The 23,589-nt window shown below is 38.3% G+C and overlaps 1 protein-coding gene across 1 annotated transcript; it reads left to right on the top strand.

Moving 5' to 3' along the window:
• The first annotated feature begins 324 nt into the window (after positions 1 to 324).
• LOC118577101 (olfactory receptor 473) lies at positions 325 to 22,846 on the top strand. The gene is made up of 2 exons (XM_036177126.1): positions 325 to 414; positions 21,896 to 22,846. Exons 1-2 carry the CDS (start codon positions 325 to 327, stop codon positions 22,844 to 22,846), a joined length of 1,041 nt encoding a protein of 346 aa, XP_036033019.1.
• Positions 22,847 to 23,589: the final 743 nt, after the last annotated feature.

Here is a 23,589-nt window from a genome sequence, read left to right as displayed (position 1 = left end):
CATAGACCCAGACATGGCCATCAGCAGCAGCTGAGTCATAGACATCACCATGGCCCCAGGTGGCAGCACAGCCCACCCAAATCAGCCAGGCAGCACCATGGTTCTTAGGCCCAAATATGGACTCAGGTAGCTGTCCAGACCATGGGCATCCACTTGTGGTAACTGAAGTCATAGACATCAACAGAGACCCTGGCTGGTGTAGGGTCACTGACCCAGACAAAATCCTTGGCAGCAGCTCAGGACTGGATTTTGCCATGGCCCCTAGCAATAATCTAGGCCACTCAACTCAGAGTGGCCTCAGCAGCATGGCCCTTGGACACCAACATGGCCACAAGTGGAAGCTCAGATCCTGGGCATTTTTGTGGCCTTTGGTGGCAACATGAGCCATGGATGTCAACACAGACTCCAGCTGAGGTAAGACCATAGACCCAGACATAGCCCTTGACAGCAGCCTGGGCTCAGATGTCACCATGGTTCTGGGTGGCAAGCAGGCCACCCTCATCAGTCTGTTCCTCACCATATTCACTTTTTTCAGTTCTGTCTCTTTCCATAGGACATGAACAGGTCTGCCTCTCTTTCTTTCTCATTTCTCCACCATATATTTGCTCCTCATAATGGTGCCTACCTGCCCTACCCTTGAAGTGTTGGGAGGGCCTGTGGAATCTTCAGCAAGCCTGGGCCATGAGCAACATTTCCTCTTTAATCTTCTCTTTCCATGATCCCTTTTCTAAATTCATTACACATGCAGATAATTTAAAATCTAGGTGCTATATGAAAGCAAAAATATAAAAATATGGAATATTTGTATTAATCAGGCTTTGTTTTTCATAATGAATTCTAGTTCTATCCATTTCTTGTGGATATTAAGGTTTCTTAATGGCTTAACAAGTTTTCATTGTTTATATTCCAATTTCTCTTTGTCATGTTCAACTGCTAATTGAAAGGATTATAATCAGTGCTGGTGGTGGTGCTGGTTACCAGTTGAAAAGTCATGAGCCACAGCCACAACTACCAGAGTTACAGAGAGCTTTATTGGAAAGAGGGAGGGGATAGGAGAGAGGAGAGCCAGGCCTGGAGAGAGAGAAAGATGATGGTAGCAGAGCAGAGCAGGGAGCAGAGAGAGAGCAAAGAGAGAGGGTGGGGTCTGCATCCAGTTTTTAAGGTACAGATTGCATGACCACACCATGCATATGTAGTCGCCAGTGCCCCCGATGATGTAAGATGCAAGAACCTGAGCTGTGCATGTGCAGAAGTGTGGGCAGGAACCTAACACTGATGAACATCTTGGTTATTTCTGTTGTGTAGATGAATTTCTAAGGTAGTCTTATTAAATAAAGAACATGGAGCCAAATATAGGGGTGGAAGCCTTAGAAATCAGATAAATAGTGAGAGCCACCAACTACCTTACCTTATCAGCTCTGTAGCTTCCAAAACGCAAGCTACTTCCTGTTAACCTGTGCCTTTATTGTCTTGTTTTTCTGCCCTCTCATTGGCTCTTAACCCAGGTACCTCACTTTCTTGTCACTGCCTGTCTGTACAGACCTCCAGGTCCCTATGGTTGGTACTGGGATTAAAGGTGTGTGTCACCATGCTTGGCTCTGTTCCCTAGTATGACCATGAATACAAAGAGATCCTGCCTGCCAAGTGATTGGATTAAGGACGACTGAGCTGTCACTGCCTGACTTTTTGTGTTAATGGCTTGCTATTTTCTCTGATCTCCAGGCAAGCTTTATTTATTAACATGCAAATAAAATATCATCACATTTCAGCACAAATAAAATATCACCACACTGTTGCCTCATTATTGAGATTAGTACAGCATTAACATGGATATCCAAGTGTCTTTCCAGTATGTTAATGTCAAGAGGAATTGAAATTGTCATGAGCTACTATAGGCCATGACACAATTACAGCTTATAGCAATTGATAATTCAGATACTAGCCCACCAAATGAATGGTTCTCTGATGGAAGAAACCTGTCTGGTGTGATAAACTCCCCATTTATCATGCATTTTCATGTAATTGTACATGTAATCTCACAATTACATCTTATTCTCATGGACACATATATTTGTGGATGGTCAGAAAGATGATTTAGCTGTATAATTTTGATGAACAGAAGCATACTAAAATATGCTTCATAACTAGACCTGTTGCTCTATGTGACTGTTAGACCCTTAGAGGTCTGTTTTCCATCCTTGGCTTACTGATAGGGCAAACTCTCCAAATGAAGTGTCCTTGGAATAGATTATAGGCATAACTTTCAAAGATTTTATTCATGAGCAAAATTGTCGGTGTTTCACCTTGTTTGGTTCAAAGCCCTTCAGAAGACTTATGGCAAGCTAGAGTGATAGTGCAGGTGTCTAACCAAGGTTATTAACACAAACAACCTAAAAAAAAGTCTTGCCAATTCTTCACTTGCCAAGTCTAACCTATAAAAGACCTATGTCTCAAGTTTACCTAACCAGGCACTGCACCACTAGGCTCTGATCAGTCTTATTCTTGAAACCTTGAAACTTTGTGTTGCCAAGGTAGTGGCTCAGCTACTTGTTGCTTACCTTAGGTATGTGCTTTTGACTAATGAGAGGTAACTCTTGTAATGTTTTTGTTGCTTCAAGCCTCCTTCAAAAAGAGAATTTTTAGAATAGATGAGGAGAAGCAGGAGGATTAGAACAGAGAATTGGAGCTAAGAAATTATATACAACTGGGACAAGAAAATTAGAACAATAGAAGAGACATGACTGGAACAGCACACACACACACACACACACACACACACACACACACACACACACACACATGTGAGCTTTTTTCTGTAAACCTTCAGATTAGAAATATCCTAGGCCGGAGACCCCAGCCACTTCCTGGGACTCAGAGACCAGCCACCAGCTTCCATCCTGCCCTGGAACTCCCATCTGGACCAGAGACCAGAGGAACTCCCATCTGGACAAGAGACCAGAGGAACTCCCATCTGGACAAAATAAGGAGACCCCAGAGACTTCCCGAGACTCAGAGTCCAGCCCCCCCCAGCTCCTATCCGGCTAGCATTCTTATCTGGACCAGAAAGAAACTCCCTAAATCTGTCAGCTCTCTCTGGACCAAGTACACTGATAAGACCAAGGACAAACCCACCAGGAGATGGGCAGATGTCAAGGCAGAAGTACATACAACAAAATAAAGAGCAATACAGCATCACCAGAACCTAGCCCTTCTCCAACAGCTAGACCTGAACATCACGGAATGGAGGAAGAAGAAGAAAACAACCTTATAAGTAACATCATGAAGAGGCTAGAGCCTTATATAGAAGAAATCAAAAATAAAGTAGAGGAACAGACAAACAAAAAATGGGGAGAACGCTATAAAAAACTAGAGGAAAGGACAATTAAAGCAGAAGAAAACAATAAGTCCCTGAAAGAAAATCATGAAAAAGCAAGGGAACAGACCAAGACCTGAAGAGGAAAATAGAAAAAAAAAATGAAGAAGACACTAGCAGAAGGAATGCTGTAAGTAGAAAATCTGAGTAAACAAACAGGAACTTCAGAGGCAAGTATAACCAACAGAATGCAAGAGACAAGAGATGGAAGAGAGGATCTCTGGTGTTGAAGATACGGTAGAAGAAATAGATTCATCAGTCAAAGAAAACACTAAAACCAACAAATTCATGACCCAAAATGTCCAAGAAATTTGGGACACCATAAAAAGACCAAACCTACAAATAATAGGGATAGAGGAAGGAGAAGAATATCAACTCAAAGGCACAGAAAATATATTTAACAAGATCATAGAAGAAAACTTTGCCAACTTAAAGAACGAAATGCCTATGAAGATACAAGAAGCCTATAGAACACCAAACAAATTAGACCCCCCAAAAAAGTCCCCTTGCCACATAATAATTAAACAACTAAATCTACAGAATAAAGAAAGAATATTAAGGGCAGCAAAGGAAAAAGGCCAAGTGACTTATAAAAGCAAACCCATCAGAATAACACCCGATTTCTTAATGGAGACTTTGAAAGCCAAAAGGACCTGGACAGATATAATGCAGACACTAAAAGACCATGGTTGCTAGCCTAGACAATATACCCAGCAAAACTCTCAATCATCATAGATGGATTGAACAAGATCTTCCAAGGCAAAACCAGATTTAAACAATACTTATCCACAAACCCAGCCCTACAGAAAGCACTAGAAGGAAAATTCCAACCTAAGGAATTCAGATACACCATGAAAACATAGGCAATAGATAACACCACAGCAGTAAACCCCAAAGAAGAGAATTACAGACACACTACCACCAAAATATAAAAATAATAACAGGAACAAACAATCACTGGTCATTAATATCCCTTAATATCAATGGACTTAATTCACCTATAAAAAGACACAGACTAACAGAATGGATAAGAAAACAGGACCCATCTTTCTTCAGCATACAAGAAACACACCTCAAATTCAAAGAGAGACACCTCCTAAGAATAAAAGGCTGGGGAAAGACTTTCCAATCAAATGGTCTTAAGAAGCAAGCTTGGATAGCCATCCTAATATCCAGCAAAATAGACTTCAAACTAAAATCAATCAAAAGAGTTGATGAAGGACATTACATACTCAGCGCAGGAAAGATCGACCAAGATGAAGTCTCAATTCTGAACATTTATGCCCCAAACACAAGGGCACCCACATATGTAAAAGAAACATTACTAAAGCTTAAATCACATATAAAACCCTACACATTAATAGTGGGAGATTTCAACACCCCACTTTCACCTCTGGACAGATTGGCCAAATTGAAACTTGACAGAGTCAAAATAGACTTAACTGATGTTATGGCTCAAATGGACTTAATTGATATCTACAGAACATTCCACCCAAACAAAAAAGAATATACTTTCTTATCAGCACCCCATGGAACCTTCTCTAAAATTGACAACATACTTGGCCACAAAGCAAATCTCAACAGATACAAAACAATTGGAATAACCTCCTGTATTCTATCAGACCACCATGGTTTAAAGTTAGATTTCAACAACAGAAAAAGCTACAGAAATCCTACAATCTCATGGAAACTGAATAATGCTCAACTGAATCACCAATGGGTTAAGGAAGAAATAAAGAAAGAAATTAAAGACTTCCTAGAGATCAATGAAAATGAACCCAACACATACCCAAACTTATGGGACACTATGAAAGCAGTGCTAAGAGGGAAAATTCATAGCACTGAATGCACACATAAAGAATTTGGAGAAATCTCACACTAGTGACTTGACAGAACACCTGAAAGCCCTTGAACAGGAAGAAACAAAGTCTCCCAGGAGGAACAGACGCAAGGAAATTATCAAATTGAGAGATGAAATAAATGAAATAGAAATAAAGAGAACAATACAAAGGATTAATGAAACAAAGACTTGGTTCTTTGAGATCAACAAGATAGACAAGCCCTTATCCAAACTAACCAAAAGACAAAGAGAGAGCATACAAATTAACAAAATCAGAAATGAAAATGGGGACATAACAACAGACAATGAGGAAATCCAGAGAATCATCAGGTCATACTTCAAAAACCTCTACTCCACAAAACTGGAAAATCTAAAAGAAATTAATAATTTTGTGGATAGGTACCACATACCTAAGTTAAATCAAGGCCAGATAAACCATTTAAATAGTCCAAAAACCCCTAAGGAAATAGAATCAGTCATTAAAAGTCTCCCAACCAAAAAAAACCCTGGAACAGATGGTTTCACGGCAGAATTCTACCAGATCTTCAAAGAAGACTTAATACCAATACTCTTTAAATTGTTCCACACAATAGAAGCAGAAGGTATATTACCAAACTCCTTCTATGAGGCTACAATTACCCTGATTCCTAAACCAAACAAATATGCAACAAAGAAAGAGAACTACAGACCAATCTCCCTCATGAACATTGATGCAAAAATACTCAATAAAATTCGGGCGAACAGAATCCAAGAACACATCAAAACAATTATCCACCATGATCAAGTAGGCTTCATCCCAGGGATGCAATGGTGGTTCAACATATGAAAGTCTGTCAATGTAATACACCATATAAACAAACTCAAAGAAAAAAAAAACACATGATCATCTCACTAGATACAGAAAAGGCATTTGACAAAATCCAACACCCCTTCATGATAAAGGTCTTGGAGAGATAAGGAATACAGGGAACATACCTAAACATAATAAAGGTAATCTACAGCAAGCCAACAGCCAACATCAAATTAAAGGGAGAGAAACTCAAAGCAATATCACTAAAATCAGGAACAAGGCAAGGCTGTCCCCTTTTCCCATATTTATTCAATATAGTACTTGAAGTTCTAGCCAGAGCTATAAGACAACACAAAGAGATTAAGGGGGAACAAATTGGCAAGGAAGAAGTCAAGCTCTCCCTATTTGCAGATGACATGATAGTATACATGAGTGACCCCAAAAATTCAACCAAGGAACTGATACAGCTAATAAAAACCTTCAGCAACATAGCAGGATACAAGATCAACTCAAAAAAATCAGTAGCCCTCCTATAAACAATAGACAAACAGGCTGAGAAGAAAATCAGAGGTACATCACCCTTTACAATAGCCACAAATGATATAAAGTACATTGGGGTTACTCTAACTAAGCATGTGAAGGACCTATATGACAAGACCTTTAAGTCCCTGAAAAAAGAAATTGAAGAAGATGTCAGAAAATGGAAAGATCTCCCATGCTCATGGATAGGCAAGATTAACCCAGTAAAAATGGCGATCTTACCAAAAGCAATCTACAGATTCAACGAAATTCCCATCAAATTACCAACACAATTCTTCACAGACCTGGAAAGAATAATACTCAACTTCATATTGACAAACAAATAAACCCAGCATAGCCAAAAGAATCCTGTACAATAAAACAACCTCTGGAGACATCACAAACCCTGACCTCAAGCTCTACTATAGAGCTATAGTAATAAAAAACAGCTTGGTACTGGCATAAAAACCAACATGTGGACCAATGGAATCAAATTGAAGACCCTGACATTAACCCACACACCTATGAACATATAATTTTTGACAAAGAAGCCAAAAATGTACAATGGAAAAGAGAAAGCATCTTCAACAAATAGTGCTGACATAACTGGATGTCAATGTGTAGAAAGCTGCAAATACATCCATATCTGTCACCATGCACAAAACTTAAGTCCGAGTGGATCAAGGACATCAACATAAATCCAATTACTCTGAACCTGATAGAAGAGAAAGCAGGAAAGTACTCTTGAATGCATTGGCACCAGAGATCACTTTCTAAATATAACACCAGTAGCACAGACACTGAGAGAAACAATCAATCAATGGGATCTGTTGAAACCTGAGAAGCTTTTGTAGAGCACAGGACATGGTCAACAAGACAAAGTGACAGCATAAAGAATGGGAAAAGGTCTTCACCATCCCCACATCTGACAGAAGGCTGATATCCAGAATATATAAAGAACTCAAGAAATTAGACATCAAAATGCCCAACAGTCCAATTAAGAAATGGGCTATAGAACTAAACAGAATTCTCAACAGAGGAAGTTCAAATGGCTGAAAGACATTTAAGGAATTGCTCAATATCCCTAATTATCTGGGAAATGCAACTCAAATGACTCTGAAATACCACCTTACACCTGTCATAATGGCTAAGATCAAAAACAGAGAAGACAGCTTATGCTGGAGAAGATGTGGAGCAAGGGGAACTCTCCTCCACTGCTGGTGGGAATTAAAGCTTGTACAGCCACTTTGGAAATCAATATGGCGCTTCCTTAGAAAATTGGGAATCCATCTCCCCCAAGACCCAGCTGTAGCACTCTTGGGTATATATCCAAGGAATGCTCAATCATACCCCAAGGACATTTGCTCAGCTATGTTCATATCAGCATTGTTTGTAATAGCCAGAACCTGGAAACAACCTAGATGCCCTTCAAGTGAAGAATGGATAAAGAAAATGTGGTACATATACACAATGGAGTACTACTCAGCAGAGACAAACAATGACATCAGAAGGTTTGCAGGCAAATGGATGGATCTAGAAAAAAAACATCCTGAGTGAGGTAACCCAGACTCACAAGGACAAACATGGTATGTACTTACTCATAGGAGGACACTAGATGTAAAACAAAGATGACTAGACTGCTACACAACTCCAGGGAAGCTACCTAGAAAAAAAGAACCCTAGGAAAGACACAGGGATCACCCAATGACAGAGAAATGGATGAGATATACATGAACAACCTAGACGAAAGTGGAGTAATGAAGGGCAAGATTTGAGGGAAAGAAAGCTTAGGGGAGCAGGAGATCCCAGCTGGATCAAGAACAAAAGGGAGAACAAGGAATAACAGACCATGATAAATGAAGGCCACATGAGAACAGGAATAGGCAGAGTGCTCGAGAGGTCCCCAGAAATCCACAATGATATATCCTCTGTAGACTGCTGGCAGTGATCGAGGGAGGGCCTGATCTTACCTAGTCTGGTGATCAGATGACTAAACACCCTAGCACTTGTCTTGGAACTCTCATCCAATAACTGATGGAAATGGATGCAGAGATCCTCAGCCAGGCCCCAGGTGGAGCTCCAGGTGTCCAACTATTGAGAAGGAGGAGGGACTGCAAGAGCTTGAATTGTTGAATCCAAGATTGCAAAAACACAGGGACAAATAGCCAATCGAATGGAAGCACATGAATTATGAACCAAAGGCTGTGGAGTCCCCAGCTGGATCAGGCCCTGTGGATAAGTGAGACAATTGAATAGCTTGATCTGTTTGGGAGGCACCCAGGCTGTGGGACCGGGACCTGTCTTTGGTGCATGAGCTGGCTGTTTGGATCCTTGGGATTACACAGGGACACATGCTCAGCCTGGAAGGAGGGGACTGGACTTGCCTGTTCTGAATCCACCAGGTTTAAATGAATCCCCCAGGGCTTTCTGGGTCCTGGAGGACATGGGAATTGAGGGGAGGGGCTTGGGGAAACGTGGGTGTGGGTTAGGGAGGGAGGAGGACAGGGGAACCCATGGCTTATGTATAAAATTAAAACACATAATAATAATAATAATAATAATAATAATAATAATAATAATAAATAAAAAGAATAGTAGATGTAACCACGAAAAAAAATAAAAGAAATATCCAAAATTACCTTCACTTCTGTGAATCATCTGACCTGAACCCTGAAAGGGATCTTGGGGCTGGTCCCCAAAGACCCCTGTTATATTAATGTAAAGGCTTTGAGTGCATACCCAAGGGCAGTGTGGGTAGGTAATGTGATAGTTGTAGTTTTTAGTAAAGTCTGTATTCATTTACATAGTGGCTGCACAAAATTTGCACAAGCAGGTTATGAGTTCTTCTTTCCCTACATCTTCACCAGCATTTGCTATCTTTATTCTCTTTAATGACAGCCATCTGACTCGAGTGAGGTTGAGTCTCAAAGCAGTTTTAATTTGTATTTCCCTAATGGCTGAGGAAGCTAGATGATTTTTCAAATGTTTGTTGGCTATTTTCAATATTTTTGAGATGAGTTTATTTAGCTCATTACTCCCTTTCTTGATTTAATACATTCTATTTTTATTTGTTTGTTTGTTTATTGTTGGAGCCTGTTGATGAGTCAACTGGGTATCTAGGTGGAGGCGAATAGATTTTAGAGACAATGAAGAGAGAAAAGAGTTGAGAGGACTGCCAGTCAATGCCAAACAACCCTGAGTTTATATCACAGCCAGCTCATATGCAGTCTTGAAGGACAGAAGTAGAACAATGTACAGCACAGACATTCAGCCACTATCTATCTTGTCCTTGAGTCAAGGAGCAGGCAGTTTCATTTCCTATCTCCATGTACCTCTGGCTGGCATGAGCAGCCTGTGTCTAGCTAGATAGTATGTTCCTTCCCATGTGCTAATCAGGACTTTCTCACAGCCCTGAAGCAAGCAAGTTTGAACTCTATTGACTCGGAATAGACTTCAGATTCAAACTGGAAAACTGAGTCAGTTGTGGGCTCCCTATTGCCTTTTTGAGACAGGATTTCTTTGTGTATCCTTGGCTGCCCTGAAATTATCTCTGTAGATTAGGCTGGCCTTGAATTTACTGAGATCTCCCTGCCTCTGCTTCCTGAGTACTGAGATTAAAAGGATACACTTCCACTGCCTGGCAATACATTTTACTTTTAGTATTTAAATTTTACAGTTCTCTATAAATTCTGGATAAAATTCACTCTCTAACATTCAGTTACCACACTATTGATTGTTTTTTTGTTTTTTGTTTTTTGTTTTTTTTTTAGTTATGTGGGCTATCTCTTGGCTCTGATGCCAATTCCTCTGCTAAGCAGAAGCTTTAGATTTCCCTTAATCCTATTGGTCAATTATTGAGATTCCTATGTCTTTATCTTGAGGACTTGCTTTTGAAGGTTCTAGCAGGGGAGTACAGCTACACATGTGTCCTTGACTAAAGAATGCTCTATTGGGGAGGTCATCCTCTCACTGAAAAGCTTTGGAGGCATGAACATGGATTGGTGAGGGAGGAAGGCAACATCTGACAGCTAGACAGATCAGTATAATCAACCTTGGTGACCTCTGGAGTAACAGATGTTACAGCAGAGATTGCCCTTATATCCTGTGCCTATATCTTAAAATGTCTTATGTCTTCTTCTATCCATTTTTTTAAGTTTCAGATTTACATTAAGGTTTTTGATCCATTATGAATTTACTTTTGTGGGGGTAAGAGATATGGATCTAGCTTCATTCTTCATTATGTGGAAATCCAATTAAGCCAGCACCACTTGATAAACGGCCTATCTTTTCTCTATTGTATGCATTTGATATTAAAAGTTATGCTGAGCTGTATAGATTTATTTCTGGGTCCTCTATTTTAATCCACAGCTCTTTCATGTCTGTTTTTGTACTTGCTTCATTCTGGTTTTCATTTATTAATTAATTGTGTGTGTGTGTGTGTGTGTGTGTGTGTGTGTGTGTGTGTGCGCGCGCGCGCGCGCGCATCTGTGGTTTGTATTATGTGTGTATCTGTATGTGTTGCACATACATCAGTGTGTGGGTGCCTATGCTTGTACATGTGTATGCAGCGGCCAGAGGAGGATGTTGAGTATCTTCTCTATCATTCTCAACTTTATTTTCCCAAGGAAGGGTCTCTTGTTGAACTGGAAGCTTGTCGCTTTGACTATGCTGGCAACCCAGTGAGATCACAAGTTATACTGCTTTCTGCTTCTGGTGCTGGGATTGCAGGATTTTGCAACCACAAAGCCTGAAGCTGTTTTAGCTGATGTTTCTAGCCCTGGGATCCTCCTGTCTTAGTTCACCCTAACAAGTGCTGAGGCTACACATGTGCACAGCTGATCCTCACCGTACACAGTTGCTGGGACTTCAAATTCATATCCCTATACTTTCACCACAAGAAATTTACCCCCTGAGCTACTTCCCAGCCCATTCTCTAGCACTTTGGGACAAATGTCTCGAATAATTTTCCAAACCATACCTATTAACTACTAAGGGTATTCAGGAAATATTATCTAGACAAATGCTATACTTTTGGGAGTTTATAGATCTTATAGTAATTGTTCTCACAACTGTACCAATAATTAGAGGATCACCCTTTTCAGGTTAGAAAAAAATAAAGGAAAAGAAACACTAAAGTAAAGGACTTTTAAAGTGTTCGTGATTATGAACTGAGAAAATATTTAAAAGGATAGAAAATTAGCTTGATTCAAACCTCTTAGAAAATGTTTGAATCACCTACTCCAATGTATGTATATTTAAATACATAGCCTCAGCAATGAGCTAGGATACAAAATCAACACAGCAACTTCAGTAGCCTTTCTTTATATCAATCATGAGTTAATGGATAAAGAACTTAGAATAAAAAGAAAAAACACCCAAATAAAAAGAAAAAACACCCCCAAAATAAACCTAATTAAAGTATTCAAAGACCTTTATTGGTTACTCCCATAAACTTCAAACTAACATTTCCCTAGGATATTTTGCAGGCAGGGCAGCATTATAGACCAAAGAGTTTGTGGCTGGGTTGGTAATTATGCTTCTCTTTTGGTAGCCTGCAGAGCTTCCCATACCAAAGACATTAGAATGTAGGGGTGAAGGTTCAATGTAGGCACCAGCTCAACCTCTCTGTGTTCAATGAATTGTGTGTTATTTTCTAAAAAGATCCTTGCTATCGGTTTGTGGAGAGTAACCTATTGTTTTGGCAGCACCTGGATTGTTTGGGGATTTCCATGAGACTCCTTTGTCCAACAACTCAATTGGATGTAACCCAGTCCCAGTACTGATAAGAGATAGCCAGTTGGGACTCAGTTTCCCCTATTATTTAGAGACTTCTTTAGGATCACCTTATGATATTTTAGGAAGATTCCACTGCATTAGGTTTCCATACCATCCCTCAAATGAGACACTTCTATCTGTCTCCTCTGCTGTATTCCCTCCCTCAACCCCCTTTCCTGTGTTTAAGGTCCTGTGTTACTGCATTTCTCTTGATAAACTAGGAATTTTATCACTGGACTATGAACTAAACTAGTGATACTTAAAAGATGTATTAGCTGACACAGAACATTGAATCTAGATTTTTAGATTCTTAAATTCCTATACTCTTGAATGGTGCAATTTATCTTTTGAAAATGAAATTTAAACTTAATTACAAAGATTGTTTTAGAATAAAGTGACTAATTTATCTAAAGCTGTTTTGTAACAAATAATGATAAAACTTGAATTTTTACAAATGGTGAAGTTCAATCTGTTTTTAACTTGTCTTTTTGCCTTGCCATAGTATTTCTTAATCAGTAAGGCATTGAACCAAATGTTTAAACTGTGCTCTCAACGATGGGATAACCAAAGAAATTATAAACAAAATAAATGCTTTGACTTCTACAGGGGTTTTATTTCATCTAAGGGTTGCTTTGTAGTCTTTTCATACCACAATCTGGGCAAAACTTTAATGCCTTTTCAAACTATTTATATAAGAAAGTCACTTTATTACACTAAGCTACTCCTAAGTATTTTTGAAATGTAGTGTGACTAAGGTTTTATGTTTGCAAAACTGGCAGTCCATTTTTTAAGTCCCATATTATGAGGACTGTGTCAACATGGAAAGACTTAGCATGTGACCTAAACTTCTACTTTCTATGGCAGAAAAAAAATATTAAATGTATACTGACTCCTAGAAATCTGTTTATTTAAACTTGCTGTATATAGAATAGCTACTTATGCATTAAATATTTTAGGTTAGCCTTTGAAAAGGAAATTTGGGCCTAAAAAAGTCAATTTCATTAGAAAAAAGTGATAATACCAGATTGCCAGGTTACCAGACATGTGAACCCTTTCTCTCTTTGAAGAAACTGTAAACTTTTGTTAATGTGTGAAGTTTTTGTATAGTTTTTGTCTGAAAAGAAAACACCACTAAATTGTATTTATGTATTATATAAACTCAGTATTTTAATATTGTTTACTTTTAACCCATGTTTAAAAAATAAAAGTTTTAAAAAAAATTTTAAATATTCATTATTTTTTAGGTATCTTGAGCCTATTTCTTCCCACCCTTCAATGCAACAATATAGGAAGGCCTTCTGAGGCAGCTGAGTATCCACATGACATTGCAGACACTAAGTATTAAATATTCTGCCTTCCTTTCTGTGTTTTAAGCATTTAAACCCTTGAAGATCAACAGAATTAATACTGCAAAATTAGCTTATGTTGCTAAAAGTGATCTAGAGAGTCAACATAATTACCCAAGATATTTTTCAGATGTAAGAAAAACAATGCTAAAGATTAAGAAGATGCACAAAAGCCTACATAATCCTAAACAGAAAGAGATATCTGGGTGGTATCACTGTACTTGATTTTAAATTATATATGAGGATCATAGTACCATTATTGTGCTGGCACAGAAACAGACATATAGACCAATGTGATAAAATGGAGAATACAGAAACAAAAGTACACAGCTACTACCATTCAATTTTGACAAAAGCCTCAAAAAATAGACTGCAAAAGCAATCTTCTTTTAACAAATCATTCTGGATAAATTGGATTTCCACAAAAAGAAGAAGGTAATCATATTTTCATCCTATACAAAAATCAATTTAAAATGATTCAAAGATCCAAACATAAGACCTGAAACCTGCTACTGCTGGAGGACAACATGGGTGAATAAGAATGCATGGTTACTTTAATATGTATGTTATATGCATGTATGCATACACACACACACACACACACACACACACACACACACATACATACATACATACAGAGGTTTGACTCTGCAGAAATGGTGAGTCTGTTACATTCCTTAGGGTCCATGAGAATGCTCCTAAATAGAAGACAGAGAAGTCTTTGGGCAGTCAGAACTTGGAATCATTGGGAAGTGCTTAAAATGTATTATATCATAGTTTTAGTGAATTACTGAAATGAAACTAAAGTTTTTAGGTCTGCCTCTATGGTCACAAGTACCTTTACTCATGCAGGCTGTAGGTCTTATATTGTACTTGACAGAAGTTGGAGCTGCCTCACAGGGTCATTTCAAGATCCACAGTGAGGCCTTAATTTCATCTGCAGGAGAAGAAAAATACTTTGATGGCTTTGTGTTAAAGAATGTACATATGAGCAAATGATCCTAGAAGAGGCATGAAATAAATGCATGGTTTAGAATAAGGCAGACAATGATAGTTATATGTAGCACAATAAATCACTTTCAGATGCTCTGTATTCTGGTATTTGTCAAACACTTGTAGAAATGATGTATGCCTTGGGTATATGTCCAAGAGTGCTACAGCTGGGTCTTGGGGGAGATGGATTCCCAATTTTCTAAGGAAGTGCCATATTGATTTCCAAAATGGCTGTACAAGCTTGCATTCCCACCAGCAGTGGAGGAGAGTTCCCCTTGCTCCACATCCTATCCAGCATAAGCTGTCTTCTGTGTCTTTGATCTTAGCCATTCTGCCAGGTGTAAGGTGGTATCTCAGAGTCACTTTGATTTGCATTTCTGATAATTAGGGATGTTGAGCATTTCCTTAAATGTCTTTCAGCCATTTGAACTTTGTCTGTTGAGAATTCTCTGTTTAGTTCTATAGCCCATTTCTTAATTGTACTGTTGGTCATTTTGATGTCTAATTTCTTGAGTTCTTTATATATTCTGGATATCAGCCCTCTGTCAGATGTGGGGTTGGTGAAGACCTTTTCCCGATGCTGTAGGCTGTCACTTTGTCTTGTTGACCATGTCCTGTGATCTACAAAAGCTTCTCAGTTTCAACAGATCCCATTGACTGATTGTTTCTCTTAGTATCTGTGCTACTGCTGTTATATTTAGAAAGTGATCTCCAGTGCCAATGCATTCAAGACTACTTCCTACTTTCTCTTCTATCAGGTTCAGAGTAACTGGAGGGCATTTGCTCAGCTATGTTCATGTCAGCATTGTTTGTAATAGCCAAAACCTTGAAACAACCTAGATGCCCTTCAACTGAAGAATGGATAAAGAAAATATGGTACATATACACAATGGAGTACTACTCCACAGAGAAAAATAATGACATCATGAGGTTTGCAGGTAAATTGATGGATCTAGAAAAAAATCATTCTGAATGAGGTAACCCAGACTCAGAAGAACAAACATGGTATGTACTCACTCATAGGAGGATACTAGGTGTAAAACAAAGATGACTAGACTGCTATGCAACTCCAGAGAGGCTACCTAGATAACGGGACCCTAGAAAAGACACAGGGATTGCCCAATGACAGAGAAATGGATAAGATCTACATGAACAACCTGGACGACAGTGGGAGTAATGAAGGGCAAGGTTTGAGGGAAAGAAAGCTTAGGGGAGCAGGAGATCCCAGGTGGAACAAGAACAGAAAGGGAGAACAAGGAATAACAGACCATGATAAATGATGACCACATGAGAACAGGAATGGGCAGAGTGCTTGAGAAGTCCCCAGAAATCCACAATGATACATCCTCTGTAGAATGTTGGCAATGGTTGAGAGAAAGCCTGATCTGACCTAGTCTGGTGATCAGATGGCCAAACACCCTAATGGTCGTGCTGGAACTCTCATCCAATAACTGATAGAAGTGGATGCAGAGATCCTCAGCCAGGCCCCAGGTGGATCTCCAGGAGTCCAATTGTCGAGAAAGAGGAGGGACTGTAAGAGCGTGAATTGTTGAGACCAAGATTGGAGAGGCACAGGGACAAACAGCCAAAAGAATGGAAGCACATGAATTATGAACCAAAGGCTGTGGAACCCCCAGCTGGATCAGGCCCTCTGGATAAGTGAGACAATTGAATAGCTTCAACTGTTTGGGAGGCACCCAGGCTGTGGGACTGGGACCTCCTCTTAGTGCATGAGCTGGCTGTTTGGAACCTTGGGCTTACACAGGGACACTTTGCTCATCCTGGAAGGAGGGGACTGGACCTGCCTGTACTGAATCCTCCAGGTTTAAATGAATCCCCAGGGGAGTCTTGACCCTAGAGGAGATGGGAATGGAGGGAAGGGGAAAAGGGGGTGGGTGCGGGAGGGGAGAGGACAGGGGAACCCATGGCTGATGTGTAAAATTAAAACACAAATATAATAAAAAAAAAAGTTTGAAAAAAAAAGAAATTATGTATGCCTACATTAAATGCTTAAAACACAGAAAGGAATGCAGAATATTTAATACATTCAGCTTATTGGCTGCAATGTCATGTGGATACTCAGCTGCCACCGAAGGCCTTCCTATATTGATATATTGGGGTGTGGGAATAAATAGGCTTAAGGTGCCTAAAAAATAATGAATCTTATATACAGAATTCTACCATCATCTTAATATTTCTTCAGGAAAATGAACAATGTTCATTATGTACTATTTTACCTTTCATTTTGAACAGATATTTTCAATTTGATTTAAAGTTTAACTGAGAAGTCCTCTTAAATCCCCACACTAGCTAGCATCAACTAATAAAATAAGTAATTTTTTTATTAATGTCCTGTATTCTTCTGTGAGAATACAAATCATTTCACTGGCTTTCAGTAAACAATGAAAAAGAATTCCAAAGAACACTATAGCATGTAGATACCCCCTTGAGAGGACAAGCCAGGCCTTAATGAGTCAACTGGTTCCAGAAATCATTTCTGTACAAAAAAAAATCCTACAGACCCACCTCTCAAAGGGACAGGCAGGAATAGCCCCAAGGGTTCACCATGTTTGCTGCGAGCCTTTTTTTCTCCCATCATAATCAAAGACATCCATCATTATCCCTACTACATGTGTATCCTTGGCTGGTGAGAGTATTCAATAGTTCACATTGTATTCATCCACCAACTATTTATAAAAGTCAATGGAACACATCTTCCTAAAGTCCCTACTGGAATTCAGCATCAAAACTCTATCTCTAAATGGTAAGTGGGTTTATTTAAGATAGATTTTCATTGGTTTAAGGTGAGCAAAAGAAACCCTGTGGTGTTCCTGATATAGCTATACTTGTTGGACCTGGGAACCCAAGAAAATGTGGGTCTAACACAGTCCAAACCATTGCTAACCTTGAGAGCTGAGAATGTGAAAAAAGAAATCTGGAGGAAAAGCCTGTTACTAGGATTGGATTAGGTTCCTAGTCTTATGTTCTTCATTTACCATCACAAGTGACTGATCCAGTGATGAGAGAGGATATTAGAGTGGTGAGAGCCCCTGGCCTATGGTGACAAGAATAATTGCCAGTCTAGAGATCAGGAACTTAAATGTATAGTAGGGAAGAAGAGAAAGGAAAGTAGTGGTCAGCGTACCATGCTTAAGAATGTCTTAGTCCAGACATGGGCAGGTGTCAGAGATTGTACTTACTTGGAGACGTGTCATAGGAAGACCTGGCATGTAAAAATGTAAGTTATGCTCTTCAAAACATGGTACAATGAAAACTACCAAAATTTCCTTTTTATTTAATTCCAGAAGATCTCTTCCTTCAGGGCTCAGGGAGCCCTGCAAAAGAGGAAGCAAATAGATGTAAGAGCCAGAGGGGATGGAGGACACCAAGAGAGTGAGACCTTCTAAATCAGCATGATGATCAGATCAAAGTCCATATAAATTCATAGAGACTGAGGCAATATGCACAGGGCCTGTATGGGTCTGCACCAGCTCCTCTGCATATATACTATAGATTCGAGTTTAGTGTTTTTACGAAATACCTGAGTGTTCAAATGAGTGGGTTACTGATTCTTCTCTTGGGCTCTTTTTCCTTCTGTTTGTTTTTGTCAAATTCCAATGTGTTAGTTTTTGTCTTGTATTACATTATATTATATTATTTTATATTCCCTTAGACACCTGTTTGTTTTCTAATGAGAGACAGAATGTGAGTAGATCCAGATGGGAAGACAGGTAGGGAGGAACTGGGAGGAGTAGAGGAAGGGGAAACCATAATCAGGATATACTATGTGAGAAAAAAATCTATTTTCAATAAAAGGGGGAAAGAAATTATTAGCATAGCTATGTGACAAAATACCTGTGTACATTTGTAGATACCATTTCTTTTAATTTCAAAACAAAGCTGCAGTGTATGGACAAATAGCATCACTGAACAAACACAAAAATGAGAGCCAAAGAGATTGCCATGTGCATGTTAACCCTGCTGACAAAATGCCTTGTTTGTTAAGTCCTGTTCCCCAGGACTCTGCAGTCAGCACAGAGTGACTCCTGACACTGTCATAATGAAAGCAGGATTGAACTGAGATCAAGGCAGGAAGCACAGAGCACAAATGCTACTCTGTGCATAGTCTTGTTCTTCAGACCAAAGAATTTTCAGAGTCTGAAAAGAGCAATTTCAAAGGACCATGTAAGCTTGATAGAATTAGAATTAACTTTCTAAGAAATTATGAATATTAATTTTAGAATAAAGAAAGCAGTGGAGGCATGATACTTTATTTAAGTATTTTAATAATTTTATGTATAAAATAGTTTGTACCAATGCAATATTGACAATTAATGCAATGAAAAGCACATTTTTAATGGTAGAGCTGGCATTGAGGAAGTAATCTGTTTGCTAGTGTCATTTGAACACAATCAAGATCCATTAGAGAAAAGATAGAAGATGTTCTTGAATTGGGCTACAGATATTCAACTATGGAGCCATTGTCCTTCATAGTTAACATATTGAAAGAATGCAGGTTCACAACCAGAGAAACAAAATGCTTATTTTTGCTAAAGGAAAAACAACTGGAAACATTAAGGAACTGATATATTTGAAAGATAGTTAGTACTGAGATTACTGGTGTGGTAAATGTTTAGATACCCAAGAGCTGCACAAACTTGTTAGCAAAAAATTGTATACTATGTGTATTATATTCAATAAATATGAGGAGACAATCACAGCATCCTCTAACGTGACTCTTGAAAGGTATACAATTAGAAGAGAGTATATGTTATAGGGAGATAAATTTAGAGAAGTGACTGAATGTAAATACAAAGTTCTGAGTACCAAGCCAACGAGGATGGTATGGGTTCTATGAACTATTTCAAACCCCAAATATTACTCAGGAATATGAAGTACCCTAAACTCTTCAATCAATAAAGGAAGCCACAAATCAATGAGCTATAGGGAATAATTTGGCTTAATGTTTTTTTTATTACTGAAAATTAAGTAGATAAACCTGCCTTGGATCCCAACAGATAATTAATTGTTTTGGATTACTGCCCTAAGCAAACCAAGTAAGAATTGGACATTTATGATAATTTTTCATATTTTTTATGTTAGTATCATGGTAATTGAGGTATTTCTGGGATTCTTAGGTGTGACAGTTAACAATTGTACAGGATAAATATCTGAAAAAAATGATAATCAATTAAGTTATGTTCTATTCATTCAGAGCTTATGTGGATTTTAAAATTTATGTGGGTAAATATTCACAATGTAAACCAAATTCTTTGCAACTTTAACTAAATATAGCACTATTAAAATGTATCTAAGTTGGACATAGTGGCACATACTTGTAGTTGTACACATAGCTTTTACAAAGTGGAAGTAGGAAGACTGAAATTTAAAGACAGCAAGACACTGTGCATGTGACTATGTATGTGCATGCATGTGTAATATATATATATATATATATGCAAACTAGTATTTATTAATGGAAAGAAAATACTTATAAATGTACCAAATTTCTTATTGTTGATGTGTATGATGCTTATTTTGAATTTTCAAGATTTCCCCCAATGTTGTTATATAAGTTTTTAAAAATTAGAACTAAAGAACCATCATTTGTAGTACCAAGGCAGCACTTTCCATGAAGTGAAAGTTCATTGGCTCTTTTTCTTTCTGAAGGCTGTTTTTCTTTTTCTTTTATGGCAGGAGATATAAATTATATTTTAATCTTGATTCCCAGAGCCTATTTAGTTCATGTTCATGCATGCATTCACCACTTTTACATTCAATTTTAAGCCCAAGAATGGGATATTTGTAAGAGAAGTGTAAAACCCTTATTGATGAGACTATGCTGTTTAAGAAGAGCGAGAGACCAAAAGGCCATCAACAAAAGGCCAGTGTCCTTACTAGGAGTGGAGACATCTGTAGTACAAAGAAAGATAATTTGATCTATCCTAGGAGTCGGAGAAGGCTTTGAAGAGAAAATAATGAAAGATGAGGACAAATCACCTGAAAATGATAAACAGCTGGTTTGGTGTCAGTAGTGGGCAAAAACACCCTGAGAGACAAAATCATATTCAAGGACATATGTGATGTGCATTGTTTTAATGAGGTTATGTTATATCATGAAGATTTGAGAAGTTACTGAAAGAATTTAATGAATAAGAAGTCACCATTTCATATTATTGTGAAACACAGAAGAAAAATAATGAAAGAAGTGAGGCAAATGTAATAAAATACAAAAGAAGAATGACCAGAGCCATGATAACAGAGGTAACCAACAAGAGATGAAGATGTGAACTGAAAAAAAAAAAACAAAACCTTTCATTTCATATTCTTGGGCTATCCTATACTCATTTATAACCATTCATTGCCCACATTGTGACTATTATATGAAGTTTTTTAGAATGCATCCTTAGGCTTCTAGCCTCTACCAACACCAAAGCTAAGGGTGTAATCAGACAGCATCTGAGACCTATAACAGAGATTTCTCCACTATTGTTATGATCTACTTACCTGATAATTCCATGAATATATTTGTAAAATGACTTGAGTTATGGCTTTATTTTGTCTTGTAACTACAAAAGCCTTATAAAACTGTTATCACATAGGATAATGGTAGTTGTGACAAGCAAGCTGACTCCATGTTCCTGGGCCATGATCACTCAATTGACTAAAGAATAAACTAGTTCTATGAACTTTGAGGTGACAGCTATGTTTTTGAGTTAACAAAGTGATCAAACTGGGAAAAAATGGTATATAATTACTTTTTCTTATATGTGAAATTATATATATATAAGAAAAAGGCAAGGAAGGTTCCCAAGTTGCAGACAGGAGAAGCTGGATAGTATCAGCACTTGGATATGAAATATAGGTGGAGTGGTTGAAAACAAGGATTATTTTGGTATGGGATCCCATTGTGAGAGGTGTTTATGAGATTTCAAACAAACAATGAGCATCATGAGAATAAATAGATATTGAAATTATGAACCTGGACCCTTAAAGAGAGATCCTAACAGTGAAGTATTGAGTAGTGATATTTAAGAAATAGTACATGCAAAAATAATGAATGAGAGAAAATGAGGTTCATCATTCTCATCTTATTCAAAGAAAAACTACAAAACCACAATTCCAAAGAAGGCAGTATTTACATATGGAGCAGAGAAGATAACCAAGAATAAATATGAGGAAAATTTAAAAAAAAATAATTCAGCAATGTGAAAAATCAGAACATTTTAAAAACAAATTATTTTCATTTTCCTCAACAGGAACATTTCACACAAAAGAACAAGGCTGGAAACCACACCACTGTGACAGAGCTAATCATTTTGGGACTAACAGAGGATCCTACACTGTGCATAGTCTTTTTTGTAATATTTCTAGGAGTGTACACTGTCACTTTAGTAGGAAATATCAGCATCATCATGTTGATAAGAATTTCTTCCCAGTTGCACACACCCATGTACCTATTCCTCAGCCATCTGGCTTTTGTAGACATTGTGTATTCAACCTCAGTCTCAGTTATAATGTTGATGGAACTCCTTGGACATGGTCTGGCCCTACCCGTGGCTGCTTGTGAAGCCCAGCTCTGTATTACAGTATCATTTGGATCAGCTGAGTGCTTCCTACTGGCTGCCATGGCCTATGACCGCTATGTAGCAATCTGTTCACCTCTCCTCTACTCCATGCTCATGTCCCCAAGACTCTGTTTTCTACTTCTGGGAGCTTCCTATGTTGGTGGCTGCATGAATGGTTGGACATTTACTGGCTGTTTGTTAAATCTGTCCTTCTGTGGACCAAATCAGATAGATCACTTTTTCTGTGACTTCTCCCCTTTGCTGAAACTGTCTTGTTCAGATGTCTCTGTTATTGGAATCATCCCCTCTATCTCTTCCGGCTCCATTATTGTGGTGACAGTGCTTGTAATTGCTGTCTCCTACATCTACATCCTCATCACCATCCTGAAGATGCGCTCCACTGAGGGCCGCCAAAAGGCCTTCTCCACCTGCACATCCCACCTCACTGCAGTCACTCTCTACTATGGGACCATTACATTCATTTATGTGATGCCCAAGTCCAATTACTCTACTGAACAGAACAAGGTGCTGTCTGTATTCTACACAGTGGTGATTCCTATGCTTAACCCCCTCATCTACAGTCTGAGGAACAGAGATGTGAAGGATGCTCTGAGGAAGGCAACTGTCAGAGTATATTCATAGACCTTTGAATTTAAGAAATGAAATGGATGATTTTGTTTAGCCATGTCACACTTAGTATCTATCACATGATGCTTAACTGATTGTTTAATACTAAATCCTGTTTCTTTGCACTAACTCTTACCTTTATACACTTGTGTATCATTTGTGGGGCCACTTGAAGTCAGTAAAGTGACAGGAATAACCATTGCTACTATACAACTTCTGCAAGATGTCAAGATCTTTGCCTTTGTATTATTTATGTAGCAAACAATAATTTGTGCCTTCTGTGCATCAAGATAAATTTAGTTGCATAAATGAATTTACCTATTTCTCACAATAACCTAAGTAAGTAGCACTATTGTTTTATTTTGTGGAAAATTTCCTGGGACTGCCCATATGCTCATGAAGAATAATTGAAGTCATTTGTATCTAGGGAGTTGATCTCTAAAATCATGTGGCTTCTACATTTAATTTCCCAATGAATCTATGAGTTAGGGTATTATAAATAAGAAAAGGGAGCCTTGTTTACAGATGATAAGAGTGAGCCTTGAGAAATAGAATAGTTTTTATAGAGGAGTATGGAACCAGCACTGACTCTTTGCATCATGCACTTAACATACACTCCACCACAATGGCACTTATCTTTTGATAAACACCTCTAATAGTCTATGGAAACATCAGAGGTGCGTTTTGACTCCATGAGATCATGGAACTTCAGTTTTGTGACTTCCACATTTCCAGACATAAAAACTATCACAAAATCA

The sequence above is a fragment of the Onychomys torridus genome, chromosome 1 (assembly GCF_903995425.1).
Source record: "Onychomys torridus chromosome 1, mOncTor1.1, whole genome shotgun sequence".
In the NCBI taxonomy this organism is placed as follows: Eukaryota; Metazoa; Chordata; class Mammalia; order Rodentia; family Cricetidae; genus Onychomys; species Onychomys torridus.
The sequence above is the reverse complement of the archived record's forward strand: the minus strand, read 5'-3'. Positions and strand labels throughout refer to the sequence as shown.